General features: G+C 50.3%; 1 protein-coding gene across 1 annotated transcript in view; it reads right to left on the bottom strand.

Annotated features, from left to right (window-relative positions):
- Positions 1 to 18,656, bottom strand: part of PLEC (plectin) — an 86,396-nt gene extending 67,740 nt beyond the window's left edge. The window contains exon 1 of the mRNA XM_044669642.1: positions 18,134 to 18,656. Coding sequence (XP_044525577.1) covers positions 18,134 to 18,656 — 523 coding nt within the window. The remainder of the gene's footprint in view (positions 1 to 18,133) is intronic.
- Between the last annotated feature and the right edge of the window lie 496 nt (positions 18,657 to 19,152).

The following is a 19,152-nucleotide window of genomic DNA, read 5'->3' as shown; positions in this document are numbered from 1 at the left end:
GGGGGGGGGGGGGGACACATAGAGTTGCTTCTTTCGCAGGAAGTCCACTAAGGACAAGAGAAAAGGTCTCCGAGATTGAGAAAGAGAGAAAAGACACCCGGTAGGCTGAGCAGGAAGGAGATGGTTAACAGCAGTCCAGTGCCCACACAGATTTCAGGGAAACCACAAGACAGAAGAGGGGGAGATGGGCTTAGGAAGACAGCACAGGGCGTGGCAGGAGACCAGCCCAGCAAGAGGGAGGAGAGGAGGGGAGGGGAGGGGAGGGGAGGGGAGTGGAGGGGGGGTGGGAAGCAGAGAACACAGCCAGCCAGATACAGGGAGAGGGACCACCAAAGAGGAAGGAAGGTTAGGGAGGAGCAGCAAATGAGGCAGAGGAAAGGGTCTCAGATGAGAAGCTAGACTAGAGAGACCCAGGCTAGATGGGCATGTTTGGCACTTGTGTTTTTTAAACTAAAGCTAAAAATTCTACAGGGGAAAAAAAAAAACCACTAAAATCAACACATGCAGATGGAGATTCACCAAAAAGCCAGCCCCTGGACAAAGAGCTGAGTCACCAAGCAGAGTCACAATGCCCTCTCCCAGGGGTTCCCAAAGGGTCCAGGCTACCACACCCAACAACAAGCCCCTAGACCTGGAGATTAGGCAACTTGGATGGGGGAAAAAAAAGTACTGCTTTGTTTTCACTAAACTCTAATTGAAATTTAGCATTTCCTTCTATTATGAAATTTTTAAAAATTATCCTGAGGCTTACATAGGCTTCACCAGATGACCACAAGAGTCCAAGATACACACACAAAGGAATTAAGAACCCCTGCCCTAGATTGGCAATCACACATATTCAGGGAACCCCAACTACCCAACTGAAGGGACCTCCCTCCACAGGGATGCTCCCCTAGCTCTGCTCAGCAAGGGCCACTGTTCCAAGAGTCTAGAGGACCCAATACACGATGTTTCTGAATTGACCAGAATTCCCCAATCTCCTGCCAGAAAGCCCCACCAGGTGGCAGCATGAGGCCCTTTCCGGGGTCCGCCAGATTCCTGGGGTGGAGACCAAGGCCAGAAAGATGGGTGAGTGAGTAGAGAGGAATACAATGGACCAATTAGGCACAGAGGAGTTCTCATTCAACCATCTTTGCTCACAACTCTCCCAGGCTTTTTTGTCCCAAGTCTCCTAGCAACTCTGCCCTCCACTGCTCTCCATCACCACTACCCTTATAGCCCCTCCCTCAAATGAGTGAGTACCCCATCCTCTACTCCAACCAAGAGCTTTGCCTAGGCTCATCTGATGCCCATAAAGTTTTGTTAAATGGTAGGCAATCTGGGAGAACTCTGGTTTCCCAAGTCTACCTCCTATCCTTCACACCATAGCCTTCCCCAGAATTTTGCTTGAGACTTAGAAGACAAGCGGAGGAGGGCAGGGATAGACCCTCTCTCCCCAAACAGTAGAATGTGGAAACATCCAAGCCAAAGAGGCAATGGCTAGCCAGCAGGCAAAGGAAGGCAGCCAAGGGGACAAGAGAAGGGTGTGGTCAAATGGAATCCCTGTTCCAAGGGGCAGAACTCCACATGCGGGAGGAGAGAATGGCTTCTGAAGCCCCTTTCATTGACCCAAATCAAAATGGACCTGTCCTTTCTTGTCTTCAGTTTAGGTCCCCTAGATCAAGCCAACCAAAGCAGCCATGCCCAATCTTCCTGCTCCCAGCCCTGGGCATAGTTCTGCCACTTGCCTCATTCTATTCTCTGCAACCAAGCTCCTGTCTTTCTCCCAGCTAAAGACATAGTGTCCATCTTCCATTTCCCTTCTCCTAAAAGCTAAGGCTAATACCAGACCCGGGCTGGATCCATCGCCCTTCTGTTACCTTCTCAAAGTCCAGATCTGAGCTTAACCTTGACCAAGGACCCATCAACACCCTTCTGCCCTCTATGGGTTCTGGTAAAGGAAACTGTTACTGGCTGTCTTGGGACCTCAAGAGAGGAGGGGGTCTCTGGGAAGCCTTGGGCTCTATGGCTTTCTTCTCCCAATAAAGAAGCAGTCTTAGATGCCCAAATCCCTACCCCACCCCCATCCCCAACTCCCAGACAGCAAAGGAGAAGGGCAGCTGAGAGTGAAGGCCCAATCTCTGTCAGAAAGGAGCTGGAGGTGGGGAAATGTGGCAAGGTTCCAGGCCTGAGACAGTACTGCCCTTTCTCTTAGGACACACCTGTCCACAGGAACCTGACACGCGGTTGCTGCTCAGCAGAGTGCCCTCCCATATGAGAGACACTTAATTGCCCCATTCCTGGGAAGGCAGGCTTGCATACTCCAGAAGGACTCCAGGGTACACAAAAAGGCGGTGAGACTCAAGGGTGGGAAGGGCTGGGGCTCTGAGAATGGGCAGCAGGGAGCTCTCTGCCAGCATGGCTGCCCTATGGGACCAGGGTGACTTTGTGGAAAGAGCAAGCAAAAGCCAGCTCAGCTGTTTGGGTACCACAAGCAGACATGGGAACGTGAGACCAGGCCAAGAAAGCAGCTGTGCCTGCCAGTGAGGGGAGTGAAGGAGGCCTAGGGCAAAGCAAAGGCTAAAAAGATGGAGGTGGTAAGGCTGCCAGACCAAAAGGCCTGGATGGAGAAAAAGACAGGCAGCAGGCTCAGTCACCTCCCAGTTCAGTAGACCCAGAAGGCTGCTTTTCTGTTCATGATTGCTCACTGAATACCTGGGACAGCACCTCTGGCCAATCTTACCACCAAGCCCAATCCCGGCCATTGTCAAAGGAAGACAAGGGCCTCAGCCCTGAGTCATTGCTCTTAGTGGCAGAGATGGCCAGGGGTCTTACATCTTCCTCTCTGAGTATCATTCCACAGCTCTCCCGATAGCTAACTAGCCTGGGCTGAGGATGAATTGCCCCCTAGAGGAAGGCTTTGACCTAGGCTTTCCCACGCCCAGGCTGCTGTCTGCTTTATTTACCTGACCTGGCTCCAGATCTAACTTATCTAGTTTCCTTATTTAAACAGAACTAGTCCTTCCACCTTTACCCCCAGGTTCTATCTGATCTCCTTGGCCAGGGGCAGCCCTAGGGTCCATACTCTACAAGTTCCAGGCAGGAAAAGGTAACATGAGACAGATTAGGACAGTCAGCCCCAGCCCAACACTTAGAGCCAGAACCACCTTCCCAGCCTCGATACACAATTGAGCAAGGCAAGGCCAGGGAAGACAGCCCTGGCCCAGAGGGTCTCCAAGCTGGCCCCCAGGGACCCCATGGAACGATGGGCAGCCTCCATTTCCTGCCTGGATTCCCCAGGCGCCTGCACTCTCACCTAGCAGGGAAAGCAGGGGTTAAGCTTCCCACACATGTGGTTGTGTTTAGCTTAGCTCAAGGCTGAGAAGGGAAGGGGAGGGAGGGCAGAGGAAGGGAAAGTTGGACCAGAGAGGAGAGGGAGGGGTGCAAGCCTGCCCTCACCAATGGAGATTCCGCCCCCAACCCCCAGGACCGCCTCCCGGCACCCGCCCCGCCAGCAGCCCTAGTGGCAGTAGATGCAGCGGCTCTTACCTTGGGTGTCCTGTGCCTGTCGGCACCACCTCCGCCAGTGCCACACAGCCGCTAAGGTGACAATGTGCCCCACCACAACCAGGGAGGGGAAGAGGCTACCAGAGGGGTCCATAGGGACCTCTGGGGAGAAAGTGGGCAGCCCCCAAGGGGAAGGGGACCCTAAGCCTAGGCAGGCAGTGCCGGTGCTGGCTGGAGCCTACGCCTGGGGCTGGTGCAGAGAGGCAGGGCAAAGGACTGGCCCCCTCCCTGCTCTGAAGGGAGGGAGGGAGGGAAGGAGGGAGTCAGCCAGCTGATTGAAGCCAGCAAGCAGGGAGGAAGTTCCTCCCCGACTTGCCAGACCCAGCCCTTTCTGCCCCCAGGAGCAGCCTGCAATGCAGATGGAGGTACTGCCCACTGGGCTCTCCTGCCCCAGGCCCCCCCCACTGTTCAGCTGCCCCAAGGGAGGGAAAAGGGAGGGCTCCCCAGAGCCTTCTAGGGGTTCAGGGTATAGAACCACCAGCCCTTTCTCCTCCTCCCTCCTTCCCTCCCTCCCTCTCTCAGCCTCCTCTCTCTGCCTCAGCTCAGTCTGGGCTCAGATGTCCCTCTGGCAGATACAGGCTGGACTCAAGGTTAGCCTTGGTCTTAACTCCTGCCTGCCCAAAGACACACCCTATGGGGGAGGGACTGTTCCTGCTCCAGCTTCTGCCTCACAATTGCCTGTGTTTTGTAGACATAGCACCCACCCCCCACCCCCCACCCCCAACACATACACACACACACACACTCACACTCACTCTCTCTCTCTCTCTCTCTCTCTCTCTCTCTCTCTCTCTCTCTCTCAAGAGCTCTGAGGCCAGGCCAGGCCAGGGCACAGAGAGTCCCAGAGCTTCAAAGTCCTATGATGTTCAAGGCAGGAACCTGAGGTTATCTAGTCTAGCCTCCTCATTTTATAGAAGAGAAAGAGATCTAGCTAGGGAGAGGGACTTGCCCAAGGTCACACAGTTTATCAGTGGCAAAGTTGGCACTGGAACTTAGCTCTGTGCTGTCCTTATAGGCTTAAAGCATTTAGGTCTGGAAGAGACCTCTGGAGAGATCCTTCTAGTCCAAGTCCCTTACTTTAAAGAGGAGGTAATGGAGTGCCAGAGAAGTCATTTGCCTGAGGCCACAAACATAGTAGAGGAGGAAAAGTAGGATTCACTCGGGCTTTCTGGACTCCCAATCCAGAGTCTTTGGGTCTCATCCTCCTCATAACCAACTGAAGAGAAAGAGTGTGTGTGTGCATGTGTGTGTGTGTGTGTGTGTGTGTGTGTGTGTGTGTGTGGTTTCTTCCTCCCTCTCTGAGTCAAACCCCAGACCACCTGAAGCTACTTCCTCAGAGAAAGCTTCTAAGAAGCCCTCACTTCCACAGGAAACTTCAAACAACTAGGGGTAAGACCAAGGCAGCTTTGACAACAAAAGACACCTTCATGGATCACCCCCACCAGTTAAGAGGCCCCCACCCCAAGCACCCCCAGAGATTTCCCTCAAGGATCAGTCCTCAGGGCTCTCCTGGACAGCAGCCCAGAATCCGCCAACAGCCTCAGGGTCAACCCAACCCACTATAGAGGATGAGGGCCAGCCTTCTCCTCCCTTCCCCTCCCCCAGGCCGCCCCCACCTGCTGCCAAGCAGGGGAGGATTAGGAGCAGAAGTTTGTTTCTCTCTCCCTCTTTGCCCTTGTAGAGAACCCAGACCTAGACCAAGACACAGCGAGGCCCATCTGACAGGGCCAAAGCAAGAGAAGGACCAGGCATGGGGGCAGCTCCCCAGAACTGCCAGGGAACAAAGAAGCACCCTGGCCCTGGACGTCCAGGATGTCGAACTTCCCTTAGAGCAGCAGGCCAGGCTTTTTATATAACATTAGTCCTGGTGGTGAAAATAGCCAAGGCAACTTCAAGACGGTCCCTTTCCCATCCAAAGCTAAGGCAGGGGACAGCCACTCCCTGTGCCCCCCCTTTCTGCCCCCCTTCCCCAACCCATCCACCACTGCCACCACCTCCACCAAACCTACCCGGCACAATCTTCATTGGGGATCACTAAATTCCAGGGAGCAACAGCAGGTCAAGGAGGTCCCCACACCCCACACCCCACCAAGCAGAAGAGAGCCGAGGAGCAGCGACAGGGCTGGAGGCACCAAGCTGTTCAGGAGAGTTCAGAGGGTTCCAGTGAAATGTCAGCACCACCTTCCCCTGAGTCCATTGGGGAGGGGGGGAGGGGGTATTTGCAAGATATAAATATCAGACGGAGAGAGGAGAGCCTGCCACATTTACGACACCGTCATGCCTCCCAAGTTAGAACATGACAGGGTCCCTGGGGCAGCACGGGCACTAAACCCCTCTGACACTCCCCCAACACACGCAGCCAGGGACAGAAGAGATGGGGGAAGGGGGGGGGGGTGGCTTAGGTCCTGCACACCCACTCCCCACCCCAAGGGGCCACTCGAACCCTGTTTCTAAGTTTAAGTCTGGGATTTTGACATCCCTTCCCTCCCTCCTCAAAGCTCAAAGTACATTTTTATCTTCACATCCCTCCACCCCCATATCTCTGTCCCAGTCCATGAGGTGAGGATAGCAGCAAGTATTATCTCCATTAAACAGACAGAAAAACTGAGGTCTAGAGGGAATATATGGCTTTCCCAAGATCTTACAGCAAGCAAGTCAGGGAGAGAGATAAAACTAAATCCCAGGCAGGCAGAGAACAGCCCCTGCTCCCACATAGAACCAGGAAAATCTCCCTTCCTTTCCTCAAGAGTTCCCATGATGGGCTGCTTGAAAGCTATGATCATAAATTTGAAACTAGAGGGGGGCCTTAGAGGCTGGATGCAACCCCCTAATTTTATACATGAAGAAACTGAGGTCCATAAAGGATAAATGACTTGCCTAAGGTTGTACAAGGAGTAAATGGCAGACTGTAGAGTTTAAAAAACAAAAACGGCCTTTCCTTCAGTCTTAGAATCCATACTAAGTATCAGTTCTAAGGTAAAAGAATGATAAGGGCTAGGCAATTGGGGTTAAGTGACTTGCCCAGAATCAAGAATACAGGAAGTTGTCTGAGGCCAGATTTGAACCCTAGTCCTCCCAACTCCAGGCTTTGGCTCTTTATCTGCTGTACTACTTGACTGCCTCTACAGAGTTTAAATTTGAACCTAAATCTTCTGATTCCAGACAAAATGATCTTCCCATAATTTCAGAATGTCTTCTATAGCAGAATTGACAAGTACTGAGTGCTAAGCTCAACAGTGCCACTTGTTAACTCTTTGATCTGAAACAAATGACTTTCCTTTTTCTGTGCCAGTTGCCTCAAGAAGGAAATACTACCACCCACCTAACCAATGTCACAGGATTGTTAAGAGGATCCAAAAATCTGTTGGTGGACAAAGTGCTCTGTGACCCAAGAAGTGCTCTCTATGTACAGAGCAGGAGACACAGAAGGCAGTTTTCCTCAAACTGAGGAAGCACAGAACATAGTTTCTGAGAACTCCACACACCTAGAGTCTAGAGAACACCCAGATCCGACCTTGGGAAAAGGAAGGAATGACAGATGCAAAATACTGCCTGCCCATTTACCAATCCCTCATCCCATTCTTATCATCCTACCTTCCAAGGAGCAGAATTCTCACCCCCTCTACCCCCAAGGGAAGGGCTTTCTTAAGTCTGCCCTCTGGAAGAATCTCAATAAACAACCAGGCAAGTCAGGAGGGCAGCACTGAGGGGAAAGTGCTGAGATAGAGGGTTTATATTCTTCTCAGGGTTTGGGACAGGAATTGGGATTGGACCTTTTGATTTCATTACTACAGGGAACCCCAAGATGAATCCTCTACCAATATAGGTCAGCACCTCTGCCACTTAGTCTTAGAAAGTTGCCTGGAACACTGAGAGTTAAGTGAGAAAAATAAATGAAACAGGAGAGGCTTTTCAAGCAATACATATACTCATTTTTGGTAGGACAGTTAGTTGCTTTCCACTTTTCTCTTCAATGTCGGCAGTCAAGCCCTTCCTAGTTCTTCTGAAGACAAAGGGAATTCCATCCATGGGATGGCATGAAGATGGCAATGAAGGGCCTAGGGTCAGCTGCTAAAGCTAAAGCTGACCTTTTTATATGGTGCTTTACTCATACTAACTCATTTGAATCTCACAGCCTTCTGTTGCATTATTGTGATCATTCCCCCAAGAAACAAAAGATTCAGAAAGCTTAAGTGACTTGCCCATGGTTACTCGATCCTGGCTAGCTCCCAGAAAGGATCAATTTGAGAATAAGAAAGTCTATTTTCCTGCAGTAAGAAGTCATCGGAATGAGTCATATACAATAAAATGGGAAATTACTTCCAAAAGCATGGAAATAAGTCCACAGAAAACCTCATCCAGAATGCCATTATGTGAAGGCAAATATAAATGGATTAAGGAACATTTTTAAGCACTTACTGTAATATGCTAATCCTACTCATACAATACCAAAAGCAAAAAGTTTGCAGCATAAAAAATGATGAGCAGATTAAATTTTTTTAATTTGGAAAGAACTACATGGGATAATGAAGAGTAAATCAAGTAGAACCAAGAGAACATTATATACAGCTATAGATTTAATATTTGAAGAATAATTTGTGAATGTTCACATCTCCAGAGAATGAACTGAGAAGTGGCAACATGAAAGATATAATCTATTTATTTGGCTAGATGATGCCTTCTATGATATGAGGAGGGGAGAGAAGGGCTGAATAAATAAACAAAATACAAATACAAATATTCTTTCTGCAAAAAAAAAAAAAAAAGAGGCTGTACAGCACAAGAGATAACACCTTCCTCCTTTTGTACAGATAGGAAACTACGGGGGAAGAGCACAGCATATAAAGTCAGATGCTTGTTAATCTGAACTATCATTCTCTATTTTATTCTTTTTTCTAGGGGATGGTTATTGGGAAATAAAAGTGATACAAAAGCAAACTAAATCAATGTAATTAAATTTTTTAAAAAAGACAACATATACAGGGGGAAAGTGGCAAAGAGAAAGCCAATAATGGAGGGGAAGTTTTGGTCTAGGAAGTCATAGGAATGGCAAGTAGTGTCATGAGACAAGTAACTGATTCGAAGCTGCCATGGGGTGGTGTAATGAAAAAGGCAGTTCAGTCACTTTTATTTGTCCCCACCCTCCAACTGACTCACTGCCTAGATGGGTTTCCCAGAATAAGTATTTAAGTACTCTTTCCCTGCTCTGGGAACTTATAACAAATCAAATTATCATTCTTTCTTTCCTTCCCTCCCCTCCCCTCCAGGTCTGAGCCCCCAGCCAGAGACACCAAAGCTTTACATCTTCCTCTCTTCTCTTAGCACAGCTCCCTTCAGTCCCCTCCTCCCAACTATATTACCAATAAAGGCACCCAAACAAACAATCCCTGTGGTTGCCACAATTTAACAATGTTTAAAACAAAGAAAGGTGAACTGAGTCTTTTTGTTTGTTAACTTTTTTTTTTTACTGACTCTTTAATAAACAAGTTTTAGGCTCTCATCCAAGGCATCCGAGGAGGGAAAGGACATACAGAATTGTCACCTTGGAGGAAAGGAGTGGGGAGGACCAAGCAGAGAAGGTAAGATCAATAAGACAGCATCCATTCTGAGATGCTTCACACTTGATGGGCTTACACAGTCTTGCTCCAAGGGTCCTGGAATTTTTTCTAGAATGCAACCTTGAGAGTAAGAATTTTTGTCCCACCCCCCACCCCCCACCCCCCTGAGGCTTTGCGTTATCAGTCCCTCAGCAACTCTTTTAAGTAGACCTATGATATCAGTTCTTATCAATTCACTGATGTACCCCTATATCAATACACACCAACATGTTTTTAGAAAGTTATAGTCCTAGGGCAGCAGGGTGGCTCAGGGGACTGAGAGCCAGGCCTAGAGATGGAATGTCTTGGGTTCAAATTTGCCCTCAGACACTTCCTAACTGTGTGACCCTGGGCCAGTCACTTAACCCCCATTGCCTGGCCCTTACCACTCTTCTGCCTCAGAACCAATACTTAGTATTGATTCTAAGATAGAAGGTGAGGGTTTAAAAAAAAAAAAAAGAAAGAAAAAAGAAAGTCAGAGTCCTAATGAGTTACACAGGGCCCAAGTAAAGTAATTTGCCCCAGGTTGGCTGCAGAGGGAATGTGATTAAATGGAAGACCTGAAGGAAAAAGGTCTTCCCAAAGCTGAGGTCAGCTCTCTCCCCACCATGCCATGCTTCTCTGGCATATAATAGGCACTTAATAATAGTCTGTTGACTTGGAGTGGATTGAAGAATGCTTCTTAACCTTTGAGGCACCCTCTGAGCCAGAGGCCACATCCAGAGGAGAGTTCTGGCTGGGCTGGAAGGACTCCTTGCTCAGCTCATCTCATCCTTTTTATGATGTTCTCTTGAAGTCCTAGCCTTTCTCCCTCATCAAGAGGTCATGGTCGCCTTGACCCAATTATCATTCTGCACAGATCTGAAAGGTAGGGGGCTTCGGACCCTGAGCAAGCACCCACTTCAACAGAAGAAGGAAAGGCAGACTTCTCCTACTCCCCACCCCAGGCTCCATGCAGATGCCTTGGCCATCCTTTCAAGCTACTCTGTCCACAGAGGGCAGGGGGACGAGCAGCCAAGATGGTGACCACCCAAAGTACATCCAACAAGGAGAGAGACAGTCCCAAAACCTTCTGTGATCCATATTAGTGGCAAAGGCCAGGAAATGTGCTCAGGGCCAGGAAATGTGCTCAGGGCACATTTGAAGCTCTAGCCAGACTTCTCTTCCCAGGCAGAGATGGCCGGTGCCAAGAAAGCTGCTAAAGAGGACTCTCAACAAGGAGGATCCTCCGCTCACTCTGGGTGAGAAGACATTTGAGGCAGGCCACACTAGACATGAGCAGCAATTCCGGAGCAGTCAAACTTAAAAAGGAAAGGGTTCCGTGGCCCTTTAAGATCCTCCCATGTGGGGCAGCTAAGTAGCACAGTGGATAAAGTGCCAGTCTGGAGTCAGGAAGACCTGGGTTCAAATTTGTCCTAGATATGTGACCCTGGGCAAGTCACTTAACCCCTATCCCCTAGCCCTCACTGCTCTTCTCTCTTAGAATGGATATTAAGATAATTAAAAAAAAAATTCTTCCACAGAGATCTCCTAGAAAGTAGCTCCCAAAGGTTCAGGGGCAATGAGGCTAAGCGGAGGAAAGCCTGGGAGGGGGAGGAAGTGGTAGGGAGAGGGGCAGATCCCAAGGACCAAGAATAAGCTTAAGCTCTCTGATAGGTTTGGAGAGAACCAGAGGATACAGATTTCCTCTGCCCTCTCACCCTCATCATGTACCGAGGACAGGACGAGCCTAGGACGAGCCTAGGGAGAGCTGCTGACTCAACTGGAAGTCGTGGGAAAGCCTCCAGGAAATTCTCGGTCCTGCCCTGCCAACAGCATGCACAACACCTGTAGCGTGTGCTGTCTGGTGTAAATCTCTGGGGGCTCCTGATCCAAGGCAGCAAGACCCCAATCGGGCAGGATCAATAGGACCCATCTGCCATAATCACTGTCAGGAAAGAGGAAGCAGCACATGTAAGAGGCTTTTCTACAAAGGGACACCCCCAACCAAACCCCAGGCAGCACTGCAGGAACAATGAGAGGTCTGTGGGGAAATGGCCTTGCCCCTTCTCCTCTGAATTCTGCAGCTCAGAAAGCTTCATTATTACTAGGGGGCAAAAGAAAAAAAAAGACAAACAACCCCCCAAATGCAGGATACCTCCCTTGTCCCCCTCCCCCCGAGCCAGCAGCACCCACATTCTCCCCCCCCCACCCTCCACCAAATTCTTTCCCTGACTTTACTCCTATTCAGGGGCTTCTCTGGTAGAGCAAAGGCACGCACTGTTCCTAGGGTCACACTCAATGGCTCCCCTTGACCCTCACATTCCCCACACTGGCACACATCACAGCCTAACTCCACTAGCTGCCCAACCTCCCAGAAAGGGAGACTGAGACTTCAGAGGGAACCTGATGAGTTCTCAGGGCTCCCAGAAGGGCAGGCAGGGGGAGGATCCTCAAGCACGTCTGCCTACCTTGGCCTCGCTGGATCAGCTCTTCCATACAGTACATCTCCATGGCTCCCAGGCCAGGAGCAAGCAGAGCAGGGAGCGTGGCTCCAAATGAAGGCACAGGCAGAGAGGAGGGGAACAGCAGGAAGAAGGGCGGGAGGGAGGGAAGCCAGCCACAGGCTGTGAGTGAGCGAGCGGGGAGCGGGGAACAGCAGCAGCAAATCCTCACAGCCCTCGCTGCACCCAGCTCAGCCCCTCTTTAGTCACACAGGCCCACAAACAAGACAAGTCAGACTAGCCCCAGCAACTTCTAGCCTAAAAGCCTCTCCCTCCTGACGGCCTGCCCTACCCCAAAGAAAAGGCACCTGTGGGACAGCCTAACCCTGTCCCAGTCCTACTGGTGCCCACAAGCTCTGTCCCCCAGCTTTCTTCCAAGCCCTCCTCCTGCCCTCTTCCATTTTCTCACCTAGTGGGGCAGTAGATGGAACAATGGAATCAGGAAGACCAGTGTTCAAATCCAGCCTCAAACCCTGACTAGTTGGGTTACCCTAAGCAAAGTATTTTGCCTCTGTCTGCCTCAGTTTTCTCAACTTAAAAATGAGGATCATAACATCATCTACCTCCCAGGATTGTTGTGAAGATTATTATGTAAGATAACATTTGTGGAGCCCTTAGCACAGAGCCTGGTATATGGCAGGCACTTAATAAATGCTTGTTCCCTTCCTCTTTTCTTGGGTGGCCTCAGTGAAAGGTTATATATAAGCAGTGGCTTGCCTCAACTAGTCCCTGGCAATATGGAGCCATTCCCATCTTACCTCCACAGTAACCCCTGAGCACCCCACCTTCCTCCCATGTCCCGTAGCCATGGTCCAGCCTTTGGGATGAAGCTACCTTTCTCTTCATTAAATGAAAGATGTCAGGGCACCTACATGGCTCAGTGGATATAGTGGACAGACTTGGAGTCAGGTCCTAGGTTCAAATCTGGCCTTTGACTCTTCCTAGCTGTGTGACCCTGGGCAAGTCACCCCAAATTGCCTAGTCCTTACTGTTGTTCTGCTTTGGAACTGATAATTAGTATTGATTCTAAGTCAGAAGGTAAGGGTTAAAAAAAAAGAAAGAAAATGAAAGCTGTCAATTATTGAATGGCAAGATATTTGAACTCTGGAACACTGCAGGATGGTAGGGTCACCACTCCCCTGGGGGGCAAAAAACCCAAAGAAGTAAGAAAAAGGGGGCAGCTTGGCCAGCAAAGATACTCATTACACAGGTAGCATTGGCTACTCTGGTTTGGATTCCTTCTCAGGCTAGGGATTCAGTGGGAGGGACAGGCGAGGACAACAAGTTTCAAACCAGAAAAGAGATGCCCTGATCTTGAACTTTGTAAAGATAGTCAGGTCTGAAGGGCATTGGGAAGAGGCCATGGGGGAAGATGGGCCATAGCCCTCCCAGGCAGGGCCTGAGCTCAGGAAGGCTGTTTGAGCTAAAGGATCCAGCCCAGCCTTACTTGAAGCTCTAAGAGAAGTGTGCTCAAGAGGGAGTCACCAGGACAAAAAGAGCACCCTAGAGCAGGCTTAATGCTGGCTCAGATGAGGTTCATTCAGGATTCTCATTTCTGTCTCATTTCACAGGACAAGAATCCCAGGCAGAAAAGGGCTGGGACCTGGGGGTACAGGGGTAAGATACACAGGAAGCCAGAGATGGAAGAGTGGGAAATGCCAATGGAAGCCAAGACCACAGAACAGCAAGGGGGCTCCAGGGCAGGACTGCCCTTGAAAGAGCAGATGCCTGCAGGGAGCCAAGACCAGTTAGGGTGGGGCCATCGGAGGGAGCCAGGAGGATGGGGTCCTTGGCTGAGTCAGCCTGGAGCTACAGCCCCAGCTCCCCTGTTTCCTGTTGGAAACTCTGAGTTGACAGCATGCTCCAGTGGCAGCCACAGGGCTGAGTCACCAGCAGCGCCTGGGGCGAGGCTGGGGGGCTGGAGGAGAGAGCCACATCACTGAGGCAGCGGGGCAAAGCTCCCCTTCTCTATCTAGGCTCGCCAAACCCAAATCCACTCCCCAGGAGCAGTGTTGCCCAAGAGAAGCCTAAAAGAGGCAGGGCAGGGGGAGAATGGGAGAATAGAAGAATGGGGAGAGGCAAAAGAAAGGAAAGGAATGGGGGAAGGATGGGTCCAGGACCACCAAATGTACCACCCCAAAAAGGAGAGAGTGAAGGAAATACCTGGCCTCACATCACATTTGCTGCAGTCCCCTGCCCACAGCAACCCAGGACTTGGATAGTACAAACTGCCCTGCTATCAGGGACAGAGAAAAGAGGGAAAGGAAGAGAAGATGGGACAAGCTAGGAGAGGAGTTTCAGGATCTTGACCGAGGTGAAATCTTAAGTCCTTGTGCTGCCACAAACTCACAAAAAGCAAAAAAGGTTAAAATGAGGTAATATCTGTAGAGAGCTTAGCACAGTGACTGGCATATAGTAGGTGCTTAAGAGATACTTATTCCCTGCTGGCCCCTTCCTCCTGAAGTGGCTACCATTAGTTGTTGTTTAGTCATTTTTTAAATTGTATCTAGCTTTGTTACCCCATTTGGAGTTTTCTTGGCAAAGATACTGGAGTGGTTTGCTATTTTCTTCTCTAGCTCATTTTACAGATGAGGAAAAGGAGGCAAATAGGGTAAAGTGACTTGCCCAAGGTCACATGGCTAGTATCTGAGGCCAGATTTGAACTCTGGAAAGGGGTATCTCCCTGACTCCAGGCCTGGCACTCTTCATCACCTAGATATCCCTAAAAAACGCTAACATTCTGGCCAAACATAAAGATGGCATTTGAGGGCTTAATTTCACTTCAGTCTCCAGGAAGATGGAAAGACCTGGCAGTCAGAGCCAATGAGCCCAGTATCTAACACAAAGGTTTGCAAAGTGCTTTCACAAACATCATCTCATGTGATCCTCAGTTGATACCGCAATCCATTTGAGGTAAGAATTGCAAGATCATGGTTATCCCCATTTTGTAGATGAAGAAATTGAGGCTCAGCAAGGTTGAAGACTTTTCCCTTGGTAATACAGCTAATAAGTGTCAGAAGTAGGATTAGAATTTGAGCCCCCTCTGACCCCAAAGGGTCAAAGTCTCTAGGATCATCAGGAATATCTATTTCCCTACCCAACTATAGTACCAATGCTCTAGCACTAGAAAGGACCTCTGAGATCATTTAATAAAAATAATAGCTAGAATTTATATAAGGCTTTAGGGTTTGCAAAATGCTTTACAAATATCTCATTTTTATTATTGAGTAGCAGGTGCTAAGAGGTAGATGCTATTATTATTATTATTATTAATAATAATCCCTTTTACAGATGAGGAATTTGAGGCAGACAGAAGTAAAGTGACAAGCCCAGGGTCATTCAGCTAATAAGTGTCTGAGACTGGAGTTGAATTCAGGACTTCTTGACTCCAAGTCCAATAGTCTATTCACTGTACCTCCTAGCTGCCTCTAGCATAACAGCCTCTCTACTCATCCTCCAAACACAAGATTAATTGAATTCTCAAAGGTCACACAAGTAATAAGCAACAAAATTGAGATTTGAATCCAGTTTCATGGGTTTCCTAAATCACTCAATGTAATCCCAAGAACCATGCTACCTATTTCTAACCATGGACTTTTCACCATCCCATTCTGTCCAGGGATCTGTCTTTCATATAAATCCACTTTCTTCCTTTTTTTTAAACCCTTACCTCCCATCTTGGACTCTATGCTGTGTATTGGTTCCAAGACAGAAGAGCAATAACAGCCAGGCAATTCGGGTTAAGTGACTTGTCCAGAGTTACACAGCTAAGAAGTATCTGAGGTCAAATTTGAACTCAGGACCTCTCATCTCTAGGTCTGGCTCTCAATCCACTGAATCACCTAGCTGCCGCCAACCCACTTTCTCTTAAAAGCAGCCACTTGAGATGATGTAGGAACCTTCTGCTTCTTGCATTCACTCCCTCAGGCTGCAAGCCCCTCTGCCATTCTAGCCATCCAGTTCCCCCCCCCTCCTTTTTTTTTTTTAAACCCTTACTTTCCTTCTTGAAGTCAATACTGTGTATTGGCTCCAAGGCAGAAGAGTGGTAAGGGTAGGCAATGGGGGTCAAGTGACTTGCCCAGGGTCACACAGCTGGGAAGTGTCTGAGGCCAGTTTTGAACCTAGGACCTCCCGTCTCTAGGCCTGGCTCTCAATCCACTGAGCTACCCAGCTGCCCCCCTTCCTATCCCTTCTTAACCAATCCCAAGAACATTAACCCCAAATAGAAATCAACGAAAAGTTCTCAAGTGGAGGTTCAAGTTGTCAATTGTACAAGTAATGGCCAGGGGAAAATATGGAGAGACAACACTTTTTCTAAGAGAGGCCAGAAGGTTTCACTGGACTATAAGTTATATGTAAGGCTGTGGTGCCATATGGCAGACAAAACCCTAATGCCATCCTAAAAATCCACTATGTCTTGGAGGCATAGTATCCAGATGGAGGGAAATGATAGTCTTATCCTCTGCCCTGGTTCTAGGTGCCACATTTTAGGGTACTAAAAACCTGAAGTACTTCCAGAGGGTGACAATCAAGATGGTAAGTGACCTGGAAATCAGGTTCTAGATACAAGGATGGCATGAAGGACTTGGGAATGTGCAGGGTGAAGAAGAGAAGACTTGAGGGGGGAGGTATGATAGTTTTCTTTTGAGTATCTAAAAGGCTATCAGGCAGAAGAGGGATTCACCCTGTTTTATCTCAGAGGGCAGAACTACAAACAATGGAGTGGGAAGGAATTACAGAGGAGTAATTTAGGCTTTTTGGGAGGTGGGTAGATAAGGAGGGGATTCCAGATCTAAGATTTCAACTGTAAAGGAAACTCCAATCTGGTGAGGAAACTCCCAATGAAGACTGGCAAGTTTGAAAGAACTGATTGTATGTAATGACAAGTTAAATGACTGATCCAGTCATACTGCCAGCATGTGTCAGGGGTGGCTCTTGAACCCAAGTCTTCCTGACCAGTTCTCTCTATCCATTGTACCATGATTCCTCTCTATAAAGCTATATCAAAATTTAGGTTTGATAGAAGGAAGTTTCCTAAAAATATGCCCCAAGGTGGAATAGGCTGCCTTGGGGGTGTGGAGGGTGGGAAGGGGAAAGGTCATAGGTAAGTAGATCTCTCCCCATCCAGGCTTGATGTTCCGTGACTCTGTACCATCATCTCCCAGGCCCACCTCTTAACTTCCTGTTCCCCTCAATAAAGCTCCCTAATCTGCAAGAGGTGGTAGTAGGGGAGCAAGGTAGGATCAATGGAGGCACTAACTCATCTACCCAATCAGAATATAGAGTAAGGGAGGAGGCAGGAAGAAGACTAGCTCAAGACAGCCTGCCCATGGCCAAGTCAGAGCAGAAAGGAGAGGAGGGACCATGAGAGATGGTCAGAGAAAGGGGGTGGAGGGGGAAATGGAGAGAAAAGGGAGCTGGGGGTGGGCAGAGGAGTCACAGGATCAGAGTTGCAAGAGTTAAAAAGAAAACTAGAGGTTGTCAAGCCCAAACTCATTTTATAGTGGAGGGGAAACTGAGGCCAAGAGAGGGTAAGAGTTTCCCAAGGTCAAGGCTTACTACACCTAAGTGAGCCACAGAGCTGGGAATTTGACTGGATTTTCTAACACCAAATCCAGCATTCTTTCTACTCTATTACATTTGACACTGCAAGGGAAGAAAGAAGAGAGCTGGGGCAGGAGAGCAGGCAAGGGGAGAAGGGGAGCAAAGAGGGGATGGGGAAATGGCAAAGAAAATAATGGGGAAAAAAGAAGAGAATTTACAAAGCATTTTCCTGGGGATAACTCTTTGAGGTAAGTAATATAAGTATTATTATCCCCATTTTATAGCTGAGGAACTGAGGCCTCACAAGACAAAGTAAATGACCCACAATGACACAAGCTAGTAAGTTTAAGGGCCAGGACACAAAACAGTATCCCCCAATTCCAAGTCCAGCTATCTTTCCTGGGACCCCTCTTCCTCTGTGAGCCCTTAGGCAGGCCCTTGGGGGGCCTCCCAGCCCTCGATCTATGTTGAGGTGGAAAAGAAGGGATCCTAAGTTTCTCCCTTCTAGCACCCTCCTGAGCCTGGTCTCCTGGGAGTGAGGCTGGGGAGGAGCAGAGGCCTAGGCTGAGATTAGTCCTGGAGCAGGGGCGGAGCCAACTGATAGCAGCTGTCCATGCCTGTCCAGGGCCCTAAGAAGCATGCTGGCCTCCGGCACCCCCAATGCTCAGGCACGGAAGCAGGCCCCTTGTATCCTGCTCTAAGCTCAGCCCATTAATGAGGAAGAGGAGGAGAGGGCAGGATACTGCCAGACCTGCCCAGGTCCCACCTCATGCCAACAGGGAGCCCCAGGCGATGCGTCAGGACCCGGCCAGGAGAGAGAGGGTGACACCTGCTGGTCTCTTTGAGGTCCCCCCCACCCAAGAAAAGCGAGAGATCCCCAAGGCTCCCAATGGGGTTCCCCCCAGCTCCTCAGGGTCCCAGCTGCACCATCCCCAAATCCCTCCCAGCCAGGGGACTGCTGACCTGGGGCAGGGGTGGGCTCCGGGGCGGTCCGTGCCAGGGCCCCCCGGGAAGCAGGTACCACCGGTGGCTCAGGCACCTCCTCATCCTCCTTCCGTCGATAGGCCTGCCGCTCTTCCCGGGCACTGTCAGGCCGCTTGGGAGGGCAGCTCAGGGGTCCCTGCACCGTCTGCACCCGAGTGGGCGCCCGGCGGGCAGGAGCCACCATGGCCACAGGCCGGCGTACACGCTGCAGGGATGCGGGCACGATCTCGGGGGGAAGGTGCAGGTACTGGCGCAGGTGGGCAATGCCCTCATTGGTGAGGTACCAATAAAAGTGTCGCCAGGCAAAAGTCTCCCTGACCAGGCCTCGGGCCCTCAGGGAGCCCATGGCCCGAATGACCTGCAGGTTGGTGACCCCACCGGGCACCTCAGGGTGCAGGCTCTGGGGCCTCAGGTCCTTCTTGGCCACCATCACGCCTTCCCTGAAGAGCAGCTCATAAATGGCCCGGAGCTGGTCCAAGGGCATGAGCATGCCAGCCACCATGGTGAGGCTGGGGAAAATGGGGAAATGGGGAATCGGTGATCTGCCGGGGCTGCGGGTGGAGCCCGGGGACAAGCGGGAGGCAGCGGCGAGCTGGGAGGCAGCTTCCTCTCCCCGGGGCAGGCAGGCGGCTGGCCGGCAGGCAGGCGGGGCACAGGAATGGGCAGCCCGGGGAAGGACTCCTCGCTGAGACGGCCGGAGGGACGGCTCTCAGCACATGCCCCGCAATGAGCCCCGTGGAGCTCCCTGGCCAAGCCTGGGCCCTGGGCCCCACCCCCTCGCCGCCGCCTGCCAGGCGGCTCAGTCCCAGCCCCCTCTGACTCAGCAGCCAATGGGACGGCTGCCCCTCCCGCCCGGACAGCCGCCTCTAGGGTGGGGAGGGTGCTTTGGGGGCAGAGAAAGAAGGAGGGGATGAGGGGGTTTGGCTCCCCCAACATGTCCCCCTTCTCTATCAGAAACAACTTCATTTTTGAAATGCTTCCTTCCACAATCTTAAGTG

The sequence above is a fragment of the Gracilinanus agilis genome, chromosome 1 (genome assembly GCF_016433145.1).
Source record: "Gracilinanus agilis isolate LMUSP501 chromosome 1, AgileGrace, whole genome shotgun sequence".
Lineage (NCBI taxonomy): Eukaryota > Metazoa > Chordata > Mammalia > Didelphimorphia > Didelphidae > Gracilinanus > Gracilinanus agilis.
This window is presented reverse-complemented; position numbering and strand designations above follow the sequence as displayed.